General features: G+C 40.9%; 3 protein-coding genes across 3 annotated transcripts; 2 read left to right on the top strand and 1 right to left on the bottom strand. All coding sequences in view use genetic code 11, as the record gives it.

Moving 5' to 3' along the window:
- Positions 1–1,982: 1,982 nt before the first annotated feature.
- EGR_04933 (hypothetical protein) lies at positions 1,983–5,984 on the top strand (the record flags this gene model as incomplete). Its single annotated transcript, XM_024494182.1, has 4 exons — positions 1,983–2,039; positions 4,629–4,727; positions 4,855–4,926; positions 5,847–5,984. The coding sequence occupies 4 exons, from the start codon at positions 1,983–1,985 to the stop codon at positions 5,982–5,984; spliced, it is 366 nt and encodes a 121-aa protein (XP_024351419.1).
- A 7,195-nt stretch (positions 5,985–13,179) lies between these two features.
- Positions 13,180–14,646, bottom strand: EGR_04932 (hypothetical protein; the record flags this gene model as incomplete). The annotated part of the gene is made up of 2 exons (XM_024494181.1): positions 13,180–13,368; positions 14,590–14,646. The coding sequence occupies 2 exons, from the start codon at positions 14,644–14,646 to the stop codon at positions 13,180–13,182; spliced, it is 246 nt and encodes an 81-aa protein (XP_024351418.1).
- Positions 14,647–15,096: 450 nt separating this feature from the next.
- EGR_04931 (hypothetical protein) lies at positions 15,097–23,282 on the top strand (the record flags this gene model as incomplete). The annotated part of the gene is made up of 10 exons (XM_024494180.1): positions 15,097–15,111; positions 15,331–15,492; positions 16,147–16,239; positions 18,068–18,139; positions 18,173–18,315; positions 19,372–19,468; positions 20,637–20,678; positions 21,458–21,559; positions 22,009–22,051; positions 23,176–23,282. The coding sequence occupies 10 exons, from the start codon at positions 15,097–15,099 to the stop codon at positions 23,280–23,282; spliced, it is 876 nt and encodes a 291-aa protein (XP_024351417.1).
- Positions 23,283–24,001: the final 719 nt, after the last annotated feature.

Here is a 24,001-nt window from a genome sequence, read left to right as displayed (position 1 = left end):
CAGTAGAAGTAGGAAACTGTAGGGAGAGATAAATGCTGTTTGAACTACTTGAATTTTGGCTTTTTTTTATAAACTCAAAAGCCTTCATTTAACCTGGATGACTCTCGCATTATGCTTCCTTTTCCCCTCTTTCCCCCACCAGAAACTAGAGATGCAGCGACTATAGGACAGGAAGGGGAGTCTGAAGCTGGAGGTAATGACAATGAGGTGGCAGTGGATGCTGCTCTGGAGGAAATCAATTTTTCTCCTCAAGTTGACGCTGAAAGCATCACTGCTCCCACCATTTCTCCCCTCAATACACCGCTCGAGTCTTCCTCTCTGCCTCCTCTGGGCCCTGCAATTCATCAGCTACAGCCGTCATCGAGTAATGCTCGACCATCAGCACAACTCTCCCAATCTGACATCCGTCGCTTCCTCAGTACCACATCATCTCTCCACCCACAGCGACAGCAGCAGTCAGCGGTGATGGCTAGATCTCGTATGTCGCAGTTTGCCTACTTGCAGGTGAATATTGTCGGATTTTCAATCTAAACACATTAGGTTTGTCTTCTCCCCATCGCTTCCCTTTATTACTAGCCCATGAATATGTTCATTCTTGAAGAGGTTTTTGAATGTTTTGGTTGATTGGATCAAGACCACCAGTGGAACAGGGGAGCTAGTATATTTTGAATGGAATTCTCGGAAGTTTTGTCCTGGGCCTCTTTGGTCAGATTCAGTTTGATTCATGAAACTATGCCAAATGATAATTGAGATGCTTATTCTAAAGATAAAAGACATTTTGTCAAGTTAGATTTCGGAGAGTTCATTCAAACAAGAGCTGTGCAGTGTTTTACTTACCCATGAAATTATATGCGAGACTTCTACAGGTTATCCATACGGAATAATTTATGCATAAAATGGGCAGTGATTTGAATAGGTCTCGCCCTCAGCATTCCTAGTTGTTATATATTTGCTGCCTTTGTTAGTTTTATGTTGAAATTGTATGCAAGACAGGAATTAACATTCACTGGCTTTTTATATTATCTTTTTATCTTTCAGTGTCTTTTGTGAAGCCATGGATAATTTGTGGGTAAATGAAGCTAAAGAACAGTCGAGGATTTGATTAGCTGATGAATGCACACCCACGCATTAGGAAGAGGTGATTTCACGCATGTGCTACGTGGGAGAGTGAAATCAAGTTAGTGCTGTAGGATGGGACAGTCGTGATATAGGCAGAAAGTTGAGTAGACGGGACAGATTGGTAGATGTAATCACTGTACGGTGTGTATGGAAGCAGACATAGGACAGAGACAGGAAGACAGACAAAGTGGCAGGTAGATGTGCAGACAGTTGGGCGGAGGGAGAGGTAGACAGATAAGCGACGATATAAAAGCACAGAAAATTAGGATAGGCGAAACGGAGAGGCGAGTAGATTGGTAGACAGATGGTTTTGCAAACAGAAAGCGAAATGCACGGGATAGGTAGACGGTTACAGGGCTGGTCAAAGGAGCTGGGTAAGGGGTAGTCGGTTCTCCACCACCATAATATTCTCTACTCGCTTCACAGGACATTTATTACGACCGACAACAACGACGCGGCGGTGGCAGTGAGGTCCACTCCGTGCGGGGGATGTTGGTAAGTGTGCAATCTCAGCTAGAGCACCACAATGGTCAACGATGGAGTCTCACAGTGCGTCTCACCGACGGCACCGCGATCCTCGACGCTGATATGGAGGACGAGCTGCTGCATCGCCTCATCGGTCTCTCCGCGATCGAAGTGGAGGCTATGAAACAACTGGGACGTCAGGGGGACGAGGTGAGTGGTTCTTGCAATGCGAAAATCGCCATCACAACTGCACTTTCTGTTGATGGATCGTTGGACTGGAAGATGAATGTTTGGATAGGCGGATAAGCAGATGATTAGGTGGAAAGTTGTAGTGATGGATAGGTCGGAAATGAATGGTTGGACAGATGAATGATGTAGCCGAATTGAGTTGATGTTCAATGAATGACTTTCCTAATGATCTAATTAAAAATCTTCCTCTGAAGTCTTCAACTCGTGTGAGCCCTGTGACCAGTAGAAATTTTTTGCCATTCATTGAACAATATGGTATTTAAGGTTGAAGAAAATTTATCGTAATGCGAATTTTTGACAAAGTATTTAAGCATTCACTACTCTTAAACACTCAAACATTTAAGCCCAATTATGGAGAAATACTAATAAGGTTGTCATAAGCTCCATAAGCACGGACGCTGTCGAGTTTTTAACTCGGACAATCAGGAGAAATCAAGACTTTGACACGAATGGCTTTGCTGCAGATCTGTATGAGTAAGCTGGAGGTACGACAGGTGTGTATACGTCTGCCGACTGGCTGTTGAAAGCCTGCCCTAGGTGATGTTGACGGAATAGGAGGTCTAAACAAGAGCATTAGTTTTGAGACGTTCTAGAAAGTTTGCAAAGGAAACACGAAAGGGAAACTTCTGGGTAATAGAAGCAGGAACGCTTTTTCCGAGGTTTTGGACATCCGTAGTAGCTCCACTTGAGCCGCTGGTAGTAAAAGATGCTTGTTGCGGTGTACGACTTGCCTAGAATGTTTTTTTGCCTACTTTCAAGAATTTCCTCATCCCTTATACCTCTTGTTGGAATTTGACCCATCTGGAGTTGGAAGGTCAATCGTAGCCGTCTAGACAACGTTGTAGCACAGATTTGATTAGTTATAATTTTTGTGAAATCTCGCGGTTATTAGTTTGTCCCTTTTTTCTACGCTAACGTAGTCGGCTACCTTTCAACTTTTAAGGGGTAACTGACTACGTATTCGGAAATAATTTCGGACCTATTGATAGGGAAAATTAAAAGGAAATTTTGCTTAAGGAAGATTTTGACTCCGAATCCTTCATATGAAAGTCCTTTTTCCAAGTCCTGCTGACTGACAAGTAGTTTGGCAAGCTTATTTGTCTCATTACTCTGTGTAAAGGCTTGTTTCCCTTGGTATGGTTGGTATTAAGTGAACCAGGCTTGAGAAATTTGTTTCCATTCCACCGTCAAATGTTGACGTTTAGGAAGTATCGCCGAATGACAAATTCAAATTGCAAGTGTCAAAGACACCTTCCTCGCTTAAGCTCACTGCACTGCGTCTTCATCATGATCCAAGATCCTCAAGTACTGGGAGTTTGGAAGCCATGATCTTACGGAAACGATGATAGTCGACGCGTCGGTTTTCAGGTCAATTTGTGTCCCAATCTTCACTGTTAGGTAATTTAAAAGAAATGTGGTTTGCTCAATTAGTTATTAATTTCCTTTTGTTGAACGGCTTCTGATAGTTGAAGTCGAATTTTCGGTTTTATTCCTCTTCTGTCTTTGAATAATTGCGTAGTAGAGCTATTTGACGCTACTTGTACGTGACACCAGATGTATTGTCTACTCCGAATGTTTGGGTTTCATTAGCCAAGATCTGATTTGGAAGAAAGTTTAATTTCTCATTTACCCATGGCCTTTCCATTTTAGAATTTTCCTCTCAGTGGAGAGATTCTGTCCATTAAGTATTTTCCGGGTTTTATCAACACGTGAGTGGGTGTGTGGGATTGCGTGGGAAGGGGAATTTCATGCCTAAAATCTAAGCAATGTTTAAGCTTTCAGTCATCAACACTCATTATCCGATAAACCATAGTAGAAATTTGTGTGTATAAAATAAATGTTTTTTCTGTCTACTGTTAAATCCACGGAATTCGTTTCGCTATTGAAATTTCAGGTCATTTTGGCCTCCTAGAGATACTCGACTGTCCGCTTGATGAAAGATTTAAGTAAGTTGAAAAGGACCAATAAAATTTTGAGGAGTGGTATTTTTTTCCTGAGAGAAATTCATTTTCACTCCTTTGGGGAAAAAGTTTCTCAGAATTTTTCAGCGGATTCTAAATTTTACTAGATTTAGTAGTTATATCTAGCAAGATCTAAATAAAGCCTCCTAAAATTGGCTCTTAGTTAAGCCGGGAGGGGAAGAGATGTAACTTAGTGTGTGCGTGTGTGTCACGTTTCGAACTCCCTTCGAGGAGTTAACCTTTTGGAGGAGAGCCGAGAGATTAACTACAAGTCTCAGCTCTCTTGAGTGGAATAGTGAACATTTTATTGTTAACATCTTTCGAATTGAGTCTTTTGTATTGACACTTGTCAAGTATTTTGCCCAAACAACGGTGCGATTCAGCGGCTACTTATTTCCTACACCTTAACCTTGTGGTAGCTTAAAGGTGGAGAAGCAGAGACGGCGGGGAATTTCATGAGTAATTAAATACGAGCAAGGTGTCTTTGAAAAAGCACAGTATATTACCTTTAATAACCCCATTTTCACGACTTTACGGGCTTTTTCAAAGTTTCATCGTTCATGAAATCCATTTCCTTTCATTGTGCCATTACTGACGTCGTTTGGCATGTGGGATTCTTTTCCCCTTTTTCATTTTCTCCCGAGTTCACGCTGAGGATTGTTTTAAAACTAACCGATCTGTGGTGGGAAGTCAGGATTTTAAATGGAAATGTAGAATTCATGATGAAGTCTCAACTCCTGACAGTGGTGGTGATGAGGCATATCCTTAACAAAGTGGAAGACAAATAAGCTTTTGAAGCACCAAGAGTGCTAATTATCTTTTTATCTCATTAAGGTACCCAGTAACTTATTAAAAAAAGACAGTTCCAAAGATGGGATTCCAAGTTTGGATGACACTTGCCGTACATCAAAGCAAAGTGGAACTGAGACACTAGTAATCTTATCTCCTGGGCTTTGAAAACACACGGAAATCTGTCAAGCGCAGGGTAAACAACTGGCCGAATCCTCCACCTCTCCCTCGCACAGATGTTGATTGAAAATTTTTTGTGCTTTTACTAAAGTCTGTTTTCAATTTTGGAAAAAGTATTTTTACAAACGACTCAAAATTGATGAATGTACAAAGCAAGCTCTCAGTATGACATCTTTCAGCCCTAAACAGCGCCTTCTTTGATCCACAAGAAAAGGAGTTCATCAGTTGTCGAAATTGGCTAGGTGAGTATTTTTTACACATCGCCTTATGGCCCATTTGTACTATTCCCACAATCTTTTTTCTCACGATTCCGCATTTGAAAACGTTTTAAAAACTATAAAGAATCCCTAAAGGCAGGTTTGAGCCGATGCTGTAGTACTAGGTTTGAGCTCTGCAGATAGTTCATTGCAGATTCATGACGAGACATCAGATGTCAAGAGGGTTGCGTCTTCAGGTCAAGAGTCGAGTCACTTCTTGAAAAGCTAAATCTGACAATAAGAAGTTTTACTGAGCAAAAAGTGTCTTTTTTATAAAATCTGTTGAGGTAGTACTCTCTTTCCTCAGAAATGCTCGGTCCCTGGTCTTCCACTATTTTGATGGTGGTACTCACGATTCTAAGGATCGTTCTCGAATTCAATGGTAAAACATTTTCGGAATAATTAAAAATTTTTAAAAAGAGACTGGAAATATCGTGATTGGAAGGTATCATTTTTGTTTTTAAAGAAAAAACCCGAAAATGCAACCAGTTTACTTCTCCTCATCAGAGGACTTAGTGTTTAAAATATGCTCGTTGGGAAACCTCTCTAGTCAAATAGGGAGAATATTGAACATTAGAGTCCACTGAATGAATTTTCTCGGATATACTTACCGCCAATCTCACAGACGGGCTCTTTCTTTCAGCCAAGAAAGTAGAATGTAGCCTTGAAGTGCATTTCCACGTTACTGTGAGGCATTGAGTTTAGGTCTCAAAGGCATTCTCGACATGGAGACGTGTCTGTCTGCCTTCTTCACGTCGTCTTCGCATCTCCTCATAAATGCTATGGTTGATAATTTATCTAAAATTTCTTTTCTGGCAATGAAAAGCTGGAATTTGTTGATGAGAAACATGAAAATCTATTGACTCTATCTTCGCCGTTTATCTGGTATATTTTCCACTCATCTCTCTTCTTATTTCATCATTTTCATAGAAAAGAAAATTCCCTCCAAAATTGGCCATTCTAAAGGTGGTAAACTCCATATTAAATGTCTCCCGATTTTAAGTTAGACCTGCAAGACTCTTTGAATGCGTTGATTTTCATTTTGACTGACCGCGATTAAACACATAAGAGTGAGTTACGGGATACTACAATCCCATTATTCCATGTGGAGTTGAATTTTCTCTAGAAGAAGAGAAATACACAGCTTAGTTTGAAGGCGTTTTTTTACCTCTCCATTTCAAAGATTCATTATAAGTTATTCTCGTGCCGCGTCTTAGAGAATTTTATTTGTGAACGTAATTACTGTTACACCTCAACTCTTTCCCATGGGCACGCTGGATAGGTGACGGGTCAGTTTTGCCTCTACACGCAAATAAACTAGTCATAGCCGCCGTCGCCGCTTCTGTCGCGCTCTTATCTCCCACTCGGCCTATTCTATTTACCCTGTGATCAAATGATTGCTTCCTGTCAAGAGAAGGTAGGAATTACCTGAAGAAAGACTATCAGTGGAATACGGGGGACGAGGATGTGGTAGTGTCTCCTGCCCATTCTAAAGTGATCTGTGAGGCCTATGTACGGTTGAATTTTACTGTGATGTGCCCTATAAGGTCTTGTAACTAATAGTTTCGTCCGACAACTTCACTAGTCCTGGTTGTTTTTCAAGAAGTGGTTTTCTTGAACACCTTTAAGCTGCATCAAGTCGTATCACATCGTGTCAACCACAGCCGTCATTGCTAGGCCATTAACCAGTTAAAGGCGTCTGCAGGGCACCAAGCACACAGACAAAGTAACTGACAAGTTCTAAAGTATATGGTACATTTTCGTAGCGTTATTGGCATTTGTCATTGAAGAAGTTACCAAGATACGGTAGAGGAGGTAGAAGCTTCCACAGCTTCTCAAACGTGTTAGCACCTGGTCATTAAACAGACAAGCTCGAATCAAATCCCTTGAGTTCATTTAATCCACCTTTTATGATATTATACTTCAAAATAATGAAGGGTAGTGTAGACGATGCTAAAGCGTACCCCATCGGTAGACTGACTTTCATTTATGCCTGCAGATCACATACTTCAGGTACATTCCATCGACCTTTTATGACATTATCTTACAAACGAAGGAAAGGTCGTGGAGAGGATAGCAAGGCATACGACATAAATAGACTGGTCCGCATCTATACCTGCGTGCATTTGACAAGCTCCTCTAAGCATAACGAGGCATTGCAATGAGTTCCACTCGATTGCTAGGTGAATCTTTTGTTGGTTACCTCGTCCATTTCATAATAGGAATCTGTGTGAATGTCTTAAATCGGACCCACCTTATTCAACGGCCAGGTAAACGTAAACCAACTCTTTATTGCTTTGAAGATCCAGTCGATGAGAAGATTGAAAAATTGGCTAAATTTGCCTTTTTAAGTTCATTTCAAGTTAATTTCATCAAATCATCTCACTCCAATTTGTTGTTTCCAGCACAAAGAAGAAAAGATGTCACTTTAGAATTGCGTTTTAACGCCAGCTTCAAACCTATTCATATCTGCGAAAGGGTAAAAAATTGCTTTTATTAAATCCTCAAGATGTTAGATCTTGAAGTGAATTGGGCAGACGAGAATTTTTCCTCTGGTAAAGTAGAGCGACTAATTGCTGCAAACTTTGAATTCCCTTTTGGGAAACAGCGATAATGAGTAGCGTGAGTGCGTTGATTAGACCTTCGTTTTCTCCTTCTCCCGATCATTTTCTTTGTAAATCTCACAATGCCTCAAAAATCTTGCCTTCAAGGATGTAGCAGTCAAGACTAGGTTTTAATTCCTCATCATCATAGCCAAATATGATCCGCAGCTGTCAGGTATCTTCAGATCCTGAAGCCATGGCGGGTGGGCTTTACCGAGGTTTGTCAGTGCCTTTATATTTAGACTATTTATAGCCTTGCTACCACTTCATCGTAGCATCACCTTAGTTCCTGTCTGACATTTGATTTCGATGTCCAGCTCAGTCGTTACTTTTGCAGAGCGTCAACTGGGCATACTGAGCATGACGCCCGACTCAAATTTAGATGCCCTCACCTCCGGCTCTAACATACGTGCCCCTAGTCGCATAGATATCCGAACCGATTTGAAAGAGATTCCTTTACCGATTTACTGATAAAATTGTGGAAGTCTGATATCTTACTGATATTGTGGGAATGAAATTGAGGTGAAAATCTTGTACTTTTTACGACAAACATTCTCGTGACAAGTGATTGGCATTGCTATGATACTTTTATATTCAATTTCCTAGCAGTTGATATGGCAATTTATTCCTATTATAGTCGACTAAATCCATTTTTGTCATTGAATTGACAGCGGTCTTTTCCGTGTGATTGCACGCACTATACTAGGGTCACTCAAGTCAAAACGGGACCTCTACCTTTGCCTAACTTTATACTTACATTATAAGAAAAGTGGTTTGAGTTTTAATAACCGGCAAACATTCTGTGCGTGGGCCAGACCAGACTGGACAGACACCCCCTAACCACGTGTTGTTAGCAGAATTTCTTGTGAATAATGGAGGCATTCGACTCAAATCCGTGGCGTTGGGACGTTGTGTCACCTCAGGCGCTAAACAAGGAGTCAGCGATGCGATAGCTGGTTGGATGGTGTAAACGGTTGAAGGACAGGTGGTGGTTGTGCGTGTATACGTCAGTGGTGATCCAAGTAGTGGTGGTCCCGTTGCCAACCCACGACGACGCAATAGTCTTTCACTCCTGATTCACTTTTCCATTTATTTATCCATCTATTGGCTGCGGACGTTCAGCCAGCAGGTGAATGACCAATCGCCAAAAGCCGTCGCTCAATTTTTACAATTCTTAAGCAAATCGCCGACCTAGGTAAAGGTGTTGAAAGCATTCTTCGAATCTTCTGTATAGCGTTTGATGAGGGTGCGGTATTCAGCAGTGGATTACGTTACCCAAAAGTCGTTATGGATCGCTGAAAGGTAGATGCATCACTTTTAGGAGGACCTCCCATTCTTGATAATGTATTACTGCTAAATGTTACTGTCGCACACATCACTTGAGCTTGCTGTGTCAAGACCAACCCTCGGTAGTGCCCAGTGAGTGTTAAAGCAATCGGTTTAAGCTCATACTAACTGGGAAGCAAAAATCGTGGTAAATGCTGAGACAGTTGACAAGTCTGAACGACTATCCGGTTTGTTATTTGCCTGTTTCATGTCCGCTGTCAAAACACTGGGGATTTTAGGACTTACCATTGGTTATTACAAACAATCCATTCACTACTTGTTGCACACATCCAAGGTACCACTTTTCTTCCAGAAGGCCGTGCTTTTTTATGTGTTTGGTGGACTGCAGACGCAAATATGTGCATGGCGAAGACCATACAAATACGACAGTGACCTACTTGATACGGTTCCTCTCGAAGGTTTGGAGGAAGACATTCTTATAAAATGATCCAGCAATAGTGAATTAGTTGGAAGATGTTCTACTCTTAGTCACATGGGGCATTACAGGACTTTATTTCGCATGTGGCTGCGAGGTACCCCTTAAGAGGACCCATAGTGTCATCCTGTCTTATCCCCCTTATTGTCCTCATGCCTCCCCAAGTAATATTTATTGCCTAAGCATCAGAAAATCAAGCTTCAACGAGAATAGACTAAATGGGATATAGAAGGGAGACAAAAATTGACAAAAGGCTTTACAAAGGTAGAATTGACACCTATCCAGCGTAAATATCCATCCCCCCCCCCTACCCATCCACCCATCCATCCACACATCCATCCTATATCCATCATTCCATCCTGTATCCATCTATCCATCTTATATCCATTCATCCTGTATCCACCCATCCAGCCATCCATCCATCTACCCATCCTGCATCTATCCATCCATCTATTCACCCATTCATTTCTTGTCCATCCATCTATCTAGTGATTGTTTCTGTAATATTAAAAGGTTTTTTTTGCTATTTATTTTTTTAAAGGAAATGCAGTGGAAAATTGCCCTAACGGTTGGCTTTTTAAGCATTCAAGACTCACTAGTTTGAAACCCTAAAATGCTCCTTTCATTGCTCTATTCAGTGGGAAAATTTACAAGTAATTTTAAAGCCCTCTCTTTTACAGGGTAGCCTCTAAGCGCTCTTTTCCCAGGTGACCTTTAATGAAAGTGAAGAGGTTTGAGTTTTCAGAAGGGCGGGCTGAAACCTCCTCCCAAACAACAAACTCCATTTTCCCATTAATCTTTTGAATTTAATCATTATTTTAATCCCAGAATCTTTACTCTTCTTAAGAATTATTAGTAGAAACTTTAACTTCTAAGCGTGAATTTGTCAAGGACCAGTTTTACCTCCAAATTGGATCGTCTTTTGCCACTTCCCCATTTGGGGTGTACGTGTTTGCGTCTGTCTACAGGTTGAATAAAAACTGTGATAGGCTGAGCGTATCCCAGCAGCAATCTTTCAAAAAATTAAAATACCTTTAAATAACTGGGCGGAAATTCGAGTTACAAAATCCCATGGAAGCAGCATTAACTTGTTTTTAAAGCGTCAGAAATGAGGGCCACGTAAATATTTTCAGATGAAGGTAATGGATTATCGTAAAAAAGCGTTCTTAATGAAGACCTTGGTGTTACCGGAATGCGTGGCGGTAATCACCTCAACAAAGGAGGGCTAGAGGTCTCATGGTTGTTGAACTTCTCCATCACTTACTCCCCAGTCCAGCAGGTTGTATGGAGGAGAAGTCAAACGGCTCCCTTTGATTCAGGGCTTGACGATCATTTTCAGCGGTTGGATGTAGATTGGGCCACTAGTCCTACGACCTTGTGGGGCGGGGGGAGGGGGAAAGGTGAGAATTCCGTTGAGAAGACTCAGGGTTTGTGTAATCTCCGTCTGATCTAAAGAAGCGCAATGGGAGCGCGACACACTTTATCTTTTGTTTTAAAGTTTCCTGTTCTTTTCTTTTACAATAATAGAATTTATTGAAAGTTACCCCATCTGTGATTAATTTTTTTTATTCTTTTTCATCTGCCAGAGTCAAAGGCAACGACTGAGGGCGATAATAAACGCATTTCAACTGAAATTGTGTCATTTCAGTGGAATTTTTGAAGTGATCTTCCCTGATGCCTCCTCTGCTTCTACCTCTAGGCCAAGGATCCGTCATTTCCAGCTGCTTGATCAGCAGTGGCCCTCATTTTTGCAGGACCGTATCTTATGACTTCCTTCATTCAGCCGCAATAGAGCCGTATTTGTGTAGAAAGTAAAGGAGTTGTAACTCTCAAAGTCATTCTTGAGGATGTAATAAGGTTAGTGGGAATAGACACTCCTGAGTATGGACGGGAAGTCCACTGCCTGAGACGCCGAGGCGACTGAAGTGCCTATGCTCCCTCTTGAATACGGAAACTGCTTTTGGAGGAATTCGAGTAAAGTTTGAGGCTTTATTTACAGCAAAAATTCTAGTTGGAAAAAGTAAGGAAGGAGTTAGCAATCTTAGGTGAGATTTTTGTAAGCACTATGGGATTTTTTAATGGGAGGGTATAAAATTCCCAGGAAATTTAAGGCGATTTTTTCTCCCTGATAGCGCATATTAGATATAAAATCCTCTTCTCACCGCAAGTCAGATGAGGGGAATTCTAAAACGGGGGATTTTTCGCTTTATAATGGTCAGGAAGTAAGGGAATGATGAGTTACCAGTCTTGGGGGCCTAGTGTTTTGTGTTAGTGCAAGTCGTTTCTAGTGAAGCTAAAGAGTCTAAATTTTTTCCACGCTTTGTCATGTCTGCCACTAGTGTCACGTATATGTGACGCCAGATTTTCTTGTCTGTGCCTCCATATAACGAAGGTGTGACATGTACCGTTTGTCCCCGTATAATAGCCAGTTACTTTGATTGGTGCATTGCGAGCGGAGTGGTTGAGGAGGAAGAGGACGACAGCGATGACGGGGAACAGTTGAATTGGCCGAAATAGTCGACTCTTGTGGTCAATTTTCCTCTGATACCTCAAAAGGAACAGCGTCAGGCATTACTTTGCTGGGACCAGAAAAGTTTACTTTTTGCTTCATTCTGGGTCGAGATTCCAAAATTTGATGACCTCTTGGAGTCCTCTCTGCCGCATCTTTAAGTAGGCACAGGTAGGTTGATCCACGAATCCTCTAGAGGCTGAAATTTAACGATCACTGAGAACGTTAGCAGCCAGTGTTTTTTTATTTTACGTTCTTAAATAGGAAGATTTAAATCTCCTTTTTTGCATGAAAGGAAATACACATCTTCCTGAAAAAATAACTATGACTATACTAATTTAAAATAATGCCTTCCTAACAGTCCGGAAAAAAAAGGTTGATTTATTTACCATGTAAAGCCCAGTTGCTGCTTGGACCTCAAAGGGTCAAAAGTCAACAATTGTTCTTAGTCAACCGGAAAAGCATTCAACGCCTACCTACCGTAAGCCACTAAAATACACGCGTCACATATGTGCGACGTTAGTGGTGAGCGAGTGCACTGGTGAATTTATACACCTGCAGATAGGGCAAGACATCACATTTTGAAGTACATCAATGGAGGCGACAAATTTGAGACCTCCTGATGAAGTGTTTTCCCCCGGTGATGAGGACTTAAATGTCCTTTTTTACTGAACCACTTGGCGCTCTCGAAGTAACCTTGACCTACTACAGATTCATCAAACCGTATGCATCGTCCAAAGGCCTAATCAGTATAGGTCCTCATCTTAGGGGCAGAACCGTCTTTATTTTCATCTCTAAACCGTAAATACGTCTGGAAGGAGGGTTTCCAAAGCCCTCTGTGATTGTCAACATTGCGAAATTGTAACTTATGTTATTAGGGGACAGTGGGAATAGTTCGCTATTTCTTAATGGAAAGAAAACAAGCCCGTGTGTTGAACCCACACTGCGTTCCCATCGCGGACCTCACGGCAGATATGGTCACGAATCCGAGTAATTTGTCGCTGCCTCCCGCCCACCTGTTAGTTGGAGTAATTCTTTGCTAAGACAACCTCACCTCGAGAGGACAATCCTTGTCTTATATTCCATTTTCACCTCTCAATTACCATGTGGAGGAGATTTTTCAAGCCACGTAAGAAAATTGAAACAACACTGGAGGTTCTACTTAATCAGTGCTTCAGCTAGTGATGCATCACCGTGCGCAGGTGGTGTTACTCGGTGGATGATACAAAACTTTTGAATAACTTTGGATGCAGGCCTTCTTCCCTTCGCCTTAGGCAGCGATCTTCTACATTATCCATTTAAATGAGGGCGATATGGACGGTTGATTGAGCTCTTCCTTTTTTCCTCCCAGAAGTCTTGAAAAAACAAAGGTAGATTTTACTTTATTCTTAAATAAATTATAGGCTCTAAGGCGTTTTTTCTCTGTGGCCATCTCACTTCTTTTTTTGCACAAGCCAAGTTTCGCCTTACAAACCTGGAAACAAATCCGGTTTAAACGGATAGTTCAATCAAAAGCGTAACCAGTACTTCCTTTACAACGGAGTTGGCTACTCACAGCGATGATTGACACTTCTAAAATGTTTTGATTTAACCAAGATTGAGGAGATTCAACCTTGGCAGATTTGGTTCATTCCACAACTTTCGTCAAAGCAACAGTTATTAAATGGTAGCCTTGATTCCGAAACTGTAATTGCCAGACAAATAGTTCGTTTTCTTGATGGACCTTGAATGGTCTCCTACGATCTCGTGGCTTTTGTAATGCTCTCGAAGGCGGTGTGTAGGTGGAAGTTTAGGAGCACAAGACTGGAAGACAAAGTGATGTATTTTCATAGGCTCTTGATATCACTGGCGAGGGTAGCTATCCCAGGGTACGAACGAGGCGCTTGTTTCTTCAGATCAACAATGAATGGAAATTTGATGGTTGCCTCCACAACGAAGCACTTTTTTGTGTCCTCCTCTGTAACATTTTTGTCACCTGTTTTCTTGAAGGGGTACAAGGCAAAGAATCAGGGTTTCCTTACCTCCTTAGTGCAAGAATCATCGAAGTTCTCGTGCTTTAAGACTGCATAAGGGTTGACACTCGGCCGTTAAAGCTCAAATGGTTATGGTAATGTCCTGTTCTGAGTAAATGTACTTCCTCTGCGGGCGAATTCGATTTAACTAACACATTCTCATATCTGTTGAATCCCTATGGATCACGATGAAGGTCTATGCCAGTGTTGACAACGAATTCGACGGACAGGTTGGGTTTCAGTTGATCAGCTTGCGTCCCTCAAGGTATCACAATGTTTTTTCGGCTTTTTAATCTCCTTTGCTACCAATATATAACCTAACCGTATCCTAGCTTAAAAATTCATCTTGCAAAATTAAGTTAGAGGGGAAGCTGAACTCAAGGAGGAATGAGTAATGGCTCATATCGTAGTGCTCGCTGGATCTGGTGAATGAGTTTCGAGCCGGTTTGATTTACAGACCGAGTTTAACTAGCTTTTAAAGGCGTAGAGGAGGTGGTAGGTGGAGGAGGCGTAATAGCAGAATCTGCCTCTTGAGGCGATTGGAAAACTCGCTTTGAGGCGACAAGCTCCTCAAAGGCAGATGTGTAACATTAGGTGTGTCCGTCCAGTCTGGGGCATGAAGAATTACTTGTCACTATTGATAGGGAAAATAATTGGGAATTAAGGGATCAAGAACACCTTACTGGATGCTGCATAGCGATTCGTCTAGGTCGTGGGAAGAAATTGTTTAAACACACCATCTCACAGCAAAAGCTGTAGTGAAGGTTAGGGAAATGGCATGAATTTGACAGGTGACGTTGCTTCCGCTTTTCACCCTACTCATGCACAGCAAATAGACTCGCCGTGGTGAAAGATCGACTGATAAACGTTTGTTATGGAAAAAAATATTTTGCCAGTTACTTCAAAACTGCCACTGCAGACTTCTAAAGTTGGTGCCACTTCATTGTCAAAAACCCGTAAACACTTCTTACGCATGTCAATACGTGTTGTATGACCTGCTGAGGGTTTTACAATCGTGACTGAGAAGTAACTGATAAGATTCACTTTAAAGGTGTGCAAGAAAACGTCTTCTTGTGAAACAGTCAGGACTAGTGAGTCAGTTGGAAGAAAGCCCCCTCAAAGCAATGCAAGACCTTTTGACCTCATACGCTCTAATTTATCCACAAGGCAATCTAATATAAAACTTGAGGATGAAAGTGAAGGAGGTAGGGATGCCCTTTACCCTCATCTACCACGTCCCACTGGTTAGTACTCCTGCAGACGAAGGTCATCCCCTTTTCCTGCCATTAGACAATATTGTGTCAACTTGAATGGGCTGATGACAAAGGGCTTTCTTTTCGTGAGTGCAAAGTTTGCAAATAATCATTGTCTCATTAGAAAAAGAGCATACATCGCAAATATTGCTGTTGTTTTGTTTTTATTAGGAAAAAATAGCTGTACAAAAGTTGCTATTTATTTCCCTAGGACAGGCCTTTAACTACAAATTTAATATTTCTATTCTTTTCCCTTCCTTTACCGGTTTCAGACCTCTGGATCGAGGAAGGGTTGTTAGCAGAAGAACTTATGAATTTTTGAAACATGGGATTGTAAAATTGATCAGCCTTTTATGGGGGATTGGAGATTATCCCCCCCTCCTCCTCCTCCTCGAGGCTAGACTGCACCTTCTCAGTCACGCCGATCCCCTAGTCTGCAACATCTTTGATTAATTACCTGATAAATAGGCCGATTGAGAAGCATATATCTGGTCTTAGGTATTCATTTCCAATAATTATTAATAAGTGCCTTATTTTGAGCTCCTGCCGAAGTCGTAATGTCCCAAAGCAAGATAAAAGAGCGCACTGCTTGCTAACCCACTGAAGGGCTGAAAGGCTCTTCGCCTGGCGCGAAAGCCATGCTCCAGAGCGGCGGCACAACCAGCGAAGGTTGAAATCACCGCTTAGGCAAATAAACAATTAAACGAAATGTTAAATAGCTGTATACTAATTAAAGCACAGGGAAACTAAGAAATGATATAAGAATAGGAAGGACTTTGAATCAAGAAGCCAATGTGGCAAGGTTTACGGTAACTGCATAGAAAAACTTGGGTTTTGGTAACTGAATTTAACCACAAACTCAACGACCAAAACGAAACTAAGTCAGTCAAATATTTTGCTGTTCCTAGCCAAATTGGCATTTTTAGCAATAATTTAAGCCCCATTTAAATTTATGCTGCGGCTTTTGTTTGTTCTTCAGAATAAAAGCATTTTTTTCAACAAAGTGAGCCTTTAAAACCATCTTCTCCGTATTTAATTTTATCAGTTTGCGTCGTGTTTTCAATGGTCTCAAACAAAAAGGTTGGTGGCTCCACTTCAGGACTGTATAGAAAGAAAAAGCCCTTTGTTTTTCATGACCCCTATTAATCCGTCTATTGATGGACAAATCTACCAGCTAATATCTAGTTTTGATCCAGACTTTGTCTTTTAAAATAATAGAAGTTATTGTTAAATTGAAGGAATGACACTCGGAAAAAGTAGGGGTGTCGAGTATTTTCGTAATGACATTGTGATTAATCAAAAAATTTCATCCCCCTGCCCCGGGCTTAATTGGACGATTTTTAAAAGGCATTTACATTCATCTAAAATTTATTTATTATAAGGAGGGCATTTAATGCCTCCAACATCCTGTAATTTCTGCTTTTTGGAATTCGCCTTTCTGGTAACAAACGGTCAGATCGCATCAACCTCGTGGGCGAGCTAAGCCATCGATCCCCAAGACAAAGGCGAGCTCCTCTCTCACATAAACCTGGATAAGCAGTAGACCTCCCACATACTACTTAAGTGGGATATTTCTTCCCCTAACCAATGGTCTAGATCTAAGTGTCTGAAAGCAGAGGCAGAAAGAAGGAGCAATGAAAATATGCTTTTAGTAGCACCACTAAGATGCTGTCAGACAGAGTTCTTTTTGCAAATCGTAGGAAATTTGTCATTTGGATGGCCTAGTTTTTACTAAAAAGAAGATGGGCTTTTGAAATGACATTGACCTTGTTAAAGTTCACCAAACCGCTTAAGTAAACCAGTTCACTGATTTTGCAGTCACGGTAGGTTAAACTCACCGAAAGTTTAGGCGCGTCCTTACAATCCAGAATACCATCTTATTTAGCCACCCAAATAGACCTAAATGTTAACAACAAGTTGCGGGTTAAAAGCAACACCAAGGCAAAATCCGCAATTTCTTAAGAGAATGAAGAACCACTCTTAAAGGTACACAAAAGACATATTTAGGTATACTTCAAAATTCCTTTGGTCCCAGTAAGTAATGCTTAGTGCCTAGTAATAAATCAATTCAAAACCAAACTTACTTCCTTAAGCTGCAAGAATTTACAAGAGTGTATTAGTTTTAAGTCTTACACATTGGTTGGTAGCTTTTCAAACTGTTTATTATTTATATAAATCAAAATTGCACAAATATAATAGCCCATAAGAAGTAAACAAGTTTCTCCGCATTCCACACAGAAAACCAAAGTACTCTGAGTTTATCATATTATACCAAAGTTGTGGTAGGTCTAGACTAACAACTTTGTGTCTGTAAATGAGCAAAAAGATGCCAGCTCTCCCCCATTCCAAATACGCACCGGCGGCTTCAAAGGTCAATCTACTGTAGGCAGTATAGCTAAATATTTTCAAGAACTCAAAAACCACAACAAGTCCTAATTAAAGCCTATCAACAAATAAATTCAAACTTCTAAGGAAAAAGTGACCCACTTTAATACTCAAAAGGTGAAATGTTTCACGTCCACGTAAGAAAGAAGCGCAATAAAGGAGTCTTGTATTTCCCAATGCATTTCTCTTGAGGCAGCTAACAGGAACCCAGTGTTATTAGCTTACTTTAAGAGCTCAGGCCAACCTGTTGATGAATTAAATGTCCACAACAGAAAGGAGCACCTAAATTGAGCTAAAATGTCTCTGATTCCATTCCAATGAAGAGAAATGAGTAGAGGTCAATTTGATCTTTGATTGAGTAATCTCGAAGGTGAGTGTTTTAATCCAGCCACATGCCGCGAATGATGAGGTTCAAATCCATAATTTTATGGAAAAACCTGATTACTGAAACTTTTGTACCTACCTTAATTTTATCATGCTCCAACTTTTCCAATGACTTTTAAACAAAATTAATTCTACCAAGAAAGCCATTTTGAGGATAACCAAACATTATCAACTGCCTCGAAATCTTACTTCATTATTCCTCTTTGAAAATGTATGCACTTTTTGAACCTCTTTAATGCTTAAGTCATTTTTCGGTAGAGGAATTCCAAAGCTTTCCCGATTCTCCCCCAAATGTCATTTCTCATTCCATTCATGTGATCGTTTACCTCCTCCAATAACTAATCACATTTCGAGAATTCCTCTTTATTTTTCCCAAGAAACTGAAAGGTCACTGCCAACAGACAAGCCCAACCAATTGCATGGTCCGCACACACGTCACTACTCACGTACACACACACTCGCAGGTCGTGTTCTGATTGGTACAGTGGGGCACTATAAAGCCTGTCCACCTACAGGTGATACCCTCTGGCAATACGTACGGCTTGAATGACCATGAATTCAAAGCTCTTCCTCTCCCTTACATGCCTCATGTACTTCCTTCTTGTTGTGGAGAGCGGTCATCATTGGCTTCCCGTGAAATATACTGTTGATGCCGAGCCAGACCGAGTATGCGGTCTGCATCCAGTGGATATCCTGATGTCCAGTCTTTTGCAGAATGCTCCCACCAATGACTCGGAGGGCATTATGATGCTCAGCAATGCCCTCACCTCATTATACCGCGCTCAACCCAATTTTTACGCATTCCTGATGCGTTGCACAACAGCGTGGAATCGGTGTCAGCGAGCCAGACTTCAAGGAGGCGAAGGAAGAGAAGCAATGACACATGAGGGGCAGCCTTGGCAGCTCATCTGTAACACGGGATTAACACTGTCAGGCTCAGATCTGATCGTAAATTCGTAGTGATGCAGGGAGGAAAGAAGACTAAAGAGACATCAGCATTCCTCCATCCCCTTTCTGTCTGTATGTGTGTGTGAGTACATGTGATTTTGTGTATTTGCAGTGGATATTGTCTTTTCTTGTTTACGCACGTAGATGAGGCGTGATAGCAATGTAAACCTATTTTTTGATGGAGAAAGAGACCGAATGCTGTAATGTTGCCTTAATTGGTTTCGTGCCCCATCCCACTGTCCGGTCTCTCAACCTTGATACGAGTACTCAAAGGCGCGAATTGTCGGTTTTCTGATATACGTAGAATTTATTAGGCAGAAAAAACAAACTTCTTTCATCTTAAGGGTGTTCAGCCAATAAGCAATGACTTTGTTTGAGAAAGTCATTGTTATTCCAAGACATCCAAATTATTGATTTATCAACAAATAAATGCTATTGTTTTGAATGGCAAGAACTTTGGTCCCAATGGGAACCTTAATTGTAGTACTTTTAAAGGCCAAGAACCTTGGCACAGTCCCATCATCTTGATTGCCCTTTTGTTTTTCAATTATCAATTCCATTTGATAGTGTCAGTGTCCAAGGTCTTGAAAATGTGTTTGACTTAATTTGGAAGGAATGTAGAAGACGCGGATTAGGCAGTATTTACCCTCCGTTCGCTTCTCCTCTACTAACTCACTTGCTCAAGGCTGCGCTTTGCGACATGCGGTAGGAGATCTTGGAAAGAGACTACTCGTCGCTTGATTCACTGCTCATGGCTGTTACGCTAGGCGAAGTTTTCTTGCACACCTTTGAGTTGTATTGTTTCAAAGAGACCTCAGCTGTAATGGTATGACTCTTGACAAGTGAACAATCCTATCTTTAGCGCACCACGTATTGAGCGAGGTAGCTCTTTTGGACATTGAGATAATGATCATGAAGGAAGGGGATGAAAAAGGAAAAGCGTATTGTCATTGCAAGGCAATTGCGTGGGATCCCTTGTTTACCCTTCTCCACGGCTTTCGCAGCCCACTCGATGCGGTCGGGAGTAATTTCCTTCATTATCATTACTCAGGGTCCCCGGCTTTTGGCACTTTCCTCTCCTTCTATTTTCTTCCTCAACAGCCGCTTTTGTTCTTTATGATGGCACATCAAATTTTGGGTGGTTAGCTGTCAAAATTTAATGCCCCAGTCACTTGCGACACCCCCTTTGGTCGTCAGGCTAACAGTAAACGGAGATTGGTAGGAAGCATGGAAAAGAGTGCCACACGTATTGACTGGTTGTCAGGCAACACATTTACTGCCACCGTCACACATTTGTGACTCTTCAAGTAGATGAACTTAGCGTCACGGGTAAGTGACTTTTATTCACCTGCCCACTTTTCCCACTTAAATTTGTATAGAAGCACCCTACCGGAACTACTTACAACTTGTGTAGTATTGCCTCTGGCGGTCAGTCCTCCTCCAAAACCGACTCTTCTAGCATAAGATGTTGATCAGATATTATATTTACCCAAAAAACCAAAAGTGGGATTCCATTTGATGTCTGAATTTAGCACCTCATTTTTTGATTCATACTAAACAAAGGTGACGCCTTACCAACAAAACGTGGCCAAAGATATTCAAAAAATTTAACTAACGTTATAAAGTGGAAATTTCCTGGGCATTCAGTCTACTTGTGAGTTGTAAAACACTCACTGAATACAGAGTTGGGAAAATTTGCAAGATGCACGGATATTTCACCCCGTAAAACTTGGCAAACTTAATAATTTGAATTATTTTAGATCATTAATATATTAAGATACTCGCCGTTTTCACTTATTAAAGTCTTTTTAATCCACCAATTCTTATACTACTTATTTTAGAATTGGCCAGTCAACCAAAGTGTAAAATAGGAATTGGTGGGTTTTTTTATTTAAAATAACAATTTTAACATCTAAAACAAATTTTTTTTAATTTACGCTAGTGCAAGAACAAAAGGTGGGTTAATTAATTGAATGGAGCCGTTGGTGTCCCTGTCCACCTGAAAAATGATTGGTTGACACGCTGAGTTCGCCACAATGAAATCGGGCGGGAACTAAGGCAACCGGAATGGAGAAAAATTAGTTGAGTTAAAAGAGGCTACATGCTTCATAATGTCCATTACACAATTTATAATTCACAATAGGCAAAAGTTGGGTCGCCTATTAAAAAAAAGCGCCTCCAGTCACCCTGTCCGCCCAAAGACTGATTAGCCGAAATGCAGGGGTCGCCATAATGAGGTTGGGCGGAGAATTGTGACAAGAAAAATCCAAATAAATTGGCTAAATTAGCGGAGATTTTATGTTTTCCCGTCATTTTCCAGGTCCCGTAATAGCCCCTCCTCCAAACTGACATGGGCAATGGGAGTCAAGGCCGATTTCATCAAAAAATAAAAAGTCGTCTGAAATGCAAAAAAATTATCACAATTTCAGAATCTTTAAGTAATTTGCTCCCAATTACTTTTGGCTTAATTTACCAGTAGAAGTAAACAAAAAAGTTGAAATGGAGCAATTACTACATATCGCTATCTAATAATCTACGAAACGGCACAAAAATTCAAAAAAATGCATAAAAATAAAAAAAGCTATATCAAATGCAATTTCAGTTAGGCCAAGCTAAGAAAATTCGTTTTTTTTCTTTTACTAATGCAAAATTACTTACTTGTAGTCTTCGCATTGAGCTAGGTGTAGGAGCGAACCCACCTCCCAACGAATGTGGGCAGCCTCTGCAAACGTAATAATGCAGGCGACTGGGATTACAGCTTTGTCTTCTTGGAGGTAGTATGGCCAAGATTACACATTGTGAGAAAGTGAGAGAGCTAGTCTGACATCACAAATGTCAAATATGCGAGGTTCAATGCAGCGTTAGGACAATCTTCTTGCATGAAATGGGCTGAAACCGAATCTTCAAAGCACACCAACAACTGAACGTTTTTACCTGGAAATTGGATGCAAGGTGTAAAAATAGGGTGGCAACTGCTATATCTGGAATTATAGAGGGACCGGGAGACCGTTGTCACGGATGGCGTGAGTAGAGCTCCGTGTCAATGGTGTGAAGGCCAAGTTGCAGAACCCTGAAAGGCTTCATCAGTAGCATACTGTCCTACAGCAAAATTAACATTATGGAATATTTTAGCTCCTTTCAATAGTTATTATTTTAATGGAATTTATCCAGACAAGTAAGAAGGAAGAAAAGGGGTGAAGCGACGTATATTCCGGGCCACCTTTTAAAGTAATTCCGGATCTTTTCCAGTCACGCTACTGCCAATTCCGGAATGACTGGTGTCTTTGATTACTGGGTTTCAGGAATGCCGTCATCTTACAAATACAACAACTACTACTACCACCACCAATCTCTCTTTGCCCAGGGCTACATTAAAAAAAAATAATTACTTTGTCATTGTGGAATCCCGAAAAACGCCCTCCGCTGATTCAATACTCAGACAAAGTGTTAAGCCTTGACTCAACTCCATTCCTTGACTATTTTTTGTGCAAAGTGTAGAGTTTCTCAACTGTGGTCGGTTGTAGAGCTTTTCTCACTTTTTTCCACTTTCTATAAATGTCGTTTAGATACATTTTTTCTTTGCCAACTTCAACCATTCCGCACTTATTTCGGCTCTACTAGGCCGGATGCAAAAAAGCCATCATTGTCGAAGATTTTCTCAAATTAAAAGAGGAAAAAGTATTCGCTTGGAATATTCAATCACCTCCTCGATGCAAAATAAGAATTACAGGGCTTTAGCATTCACTGTTTCAGCTATTTTCTTTTGGTAAACAAAAATCGACTTTGCAGACGTGAGCGTAGCGCCTAAAGTCAACCCTGAGGACGAAAGGAGTAGTAGCACTGGTGCAAAAAGCGTATTACCGACGTACAGAAGGGCTGAGAGGCTACTACCACGGCCCAGAGGTCATGCCACCCAGCGGAGGTCCAACGGCGGTGCCTTCGGTAGCCGCGCATCCGAAGTGAAGGGTAGCGCAAGCGTCCAAAGTATTGTCATAAAATAATAGGGTTTTTTCAAAAAAAATACTTTGAAATATCTTCTTCATGCCAAAAAAGGGAGGAAAATTTGTGCATTTTTGTACAGACAAAAGCAAGTCGTGGAAGCACTAAATTATTCAAGGCAACCCTGATAAGGTGTGTGAAGTCTAAGAAAAAAAGCTGATTGCTAGAGTATGTCTTGACTTTGAGTAAGAAAACTATTGTTTAGAAATCCACTTTGAGGTAAGAAGAATTGTTTTATAACCTTTTATAGATTTCCTCAATAGAAACTTTGGTTAAAATCTTAAAATTCAAAATTATCAGTCCTAACCGGAAATTCCGCCAATGGTTTGGATGAATTTAAACAAGCCCCAGAATTGTGTTTGTTTGAATCCGCTTCATACTTGACAATTATAAAAATCCGAAATTAATTGTATGAAGAAGTCAAAAGTCCATTAACCCAAGGGTGTGGCACACTTTAACGCCTTGCAACATGTCAAAGTGTTTTGTGACATCTCAGTTTAACATTCCTCAAAATGGAGATAGCATTGAATCCCGCCCTTTGCTTGCCAACCCATTCTTCTTTTACTGCCTGTCAACGTGCCGAAGTACTCAAAGAAGTTGGCATATTTTATACTACTGATAACTCTTTGGAAGGGCTTACAAAATAAGTGTGATTGTTGATCGGACTGTGTTGTGAAGCCTGGATTTGACGATTTGTCGGTTTGACGCCTCTTATCGAGTTCTCTAAGCCATGAAAAGTTGACTGAAGCTGATGGATTTCGATTGGTGCTGTGGGAGTGGGATAATAGAACGTATCACCCTAAAGTGGTCTATACAATCTCTCCTTGATATTGTATCACCTCAAAATGCTTTCCCCTTTTCTCCATCATGGGGAAGTACGTGTGGCTGTTAATTTAAAATATATTTAAAAAAATGAGTTACGATTAAATTGTCGATAGTTCGAAATCCTCGTGCATGTACCACTGAGCTTCATTTAGACAGCGGACTTCATTCACACCCAGTTCCAAGCTAGAGGGTCAAATCATCTACCATCCTCCACTTCTTTTACTTAGGCTAAAAACGCATCCAACGACTGACAAAATTTCCTTGGCCATCAGCAGACAATCCATTCGCTTTCATCATTATA

The sequence above is a fragment of the Echinococcus granulosus genome (genome assembly GCF_000524195.1).
Source record: "Echinococcus granulosus chromosome Unknown EG_S00033, whole genome shotgun sequence".
Classification (NCBI taxonomy): Eukaryota; Metazoa; Platyhelminthes; class Cestoda; order Cyclophyllidea; family Taeniidae; genus Echinococcus; species Echinococcus granulosus.
Note: the sequence above shows the minus strand (reverse complement) of the source record. Positions and strands in the feature narration are given on the sequence as shown.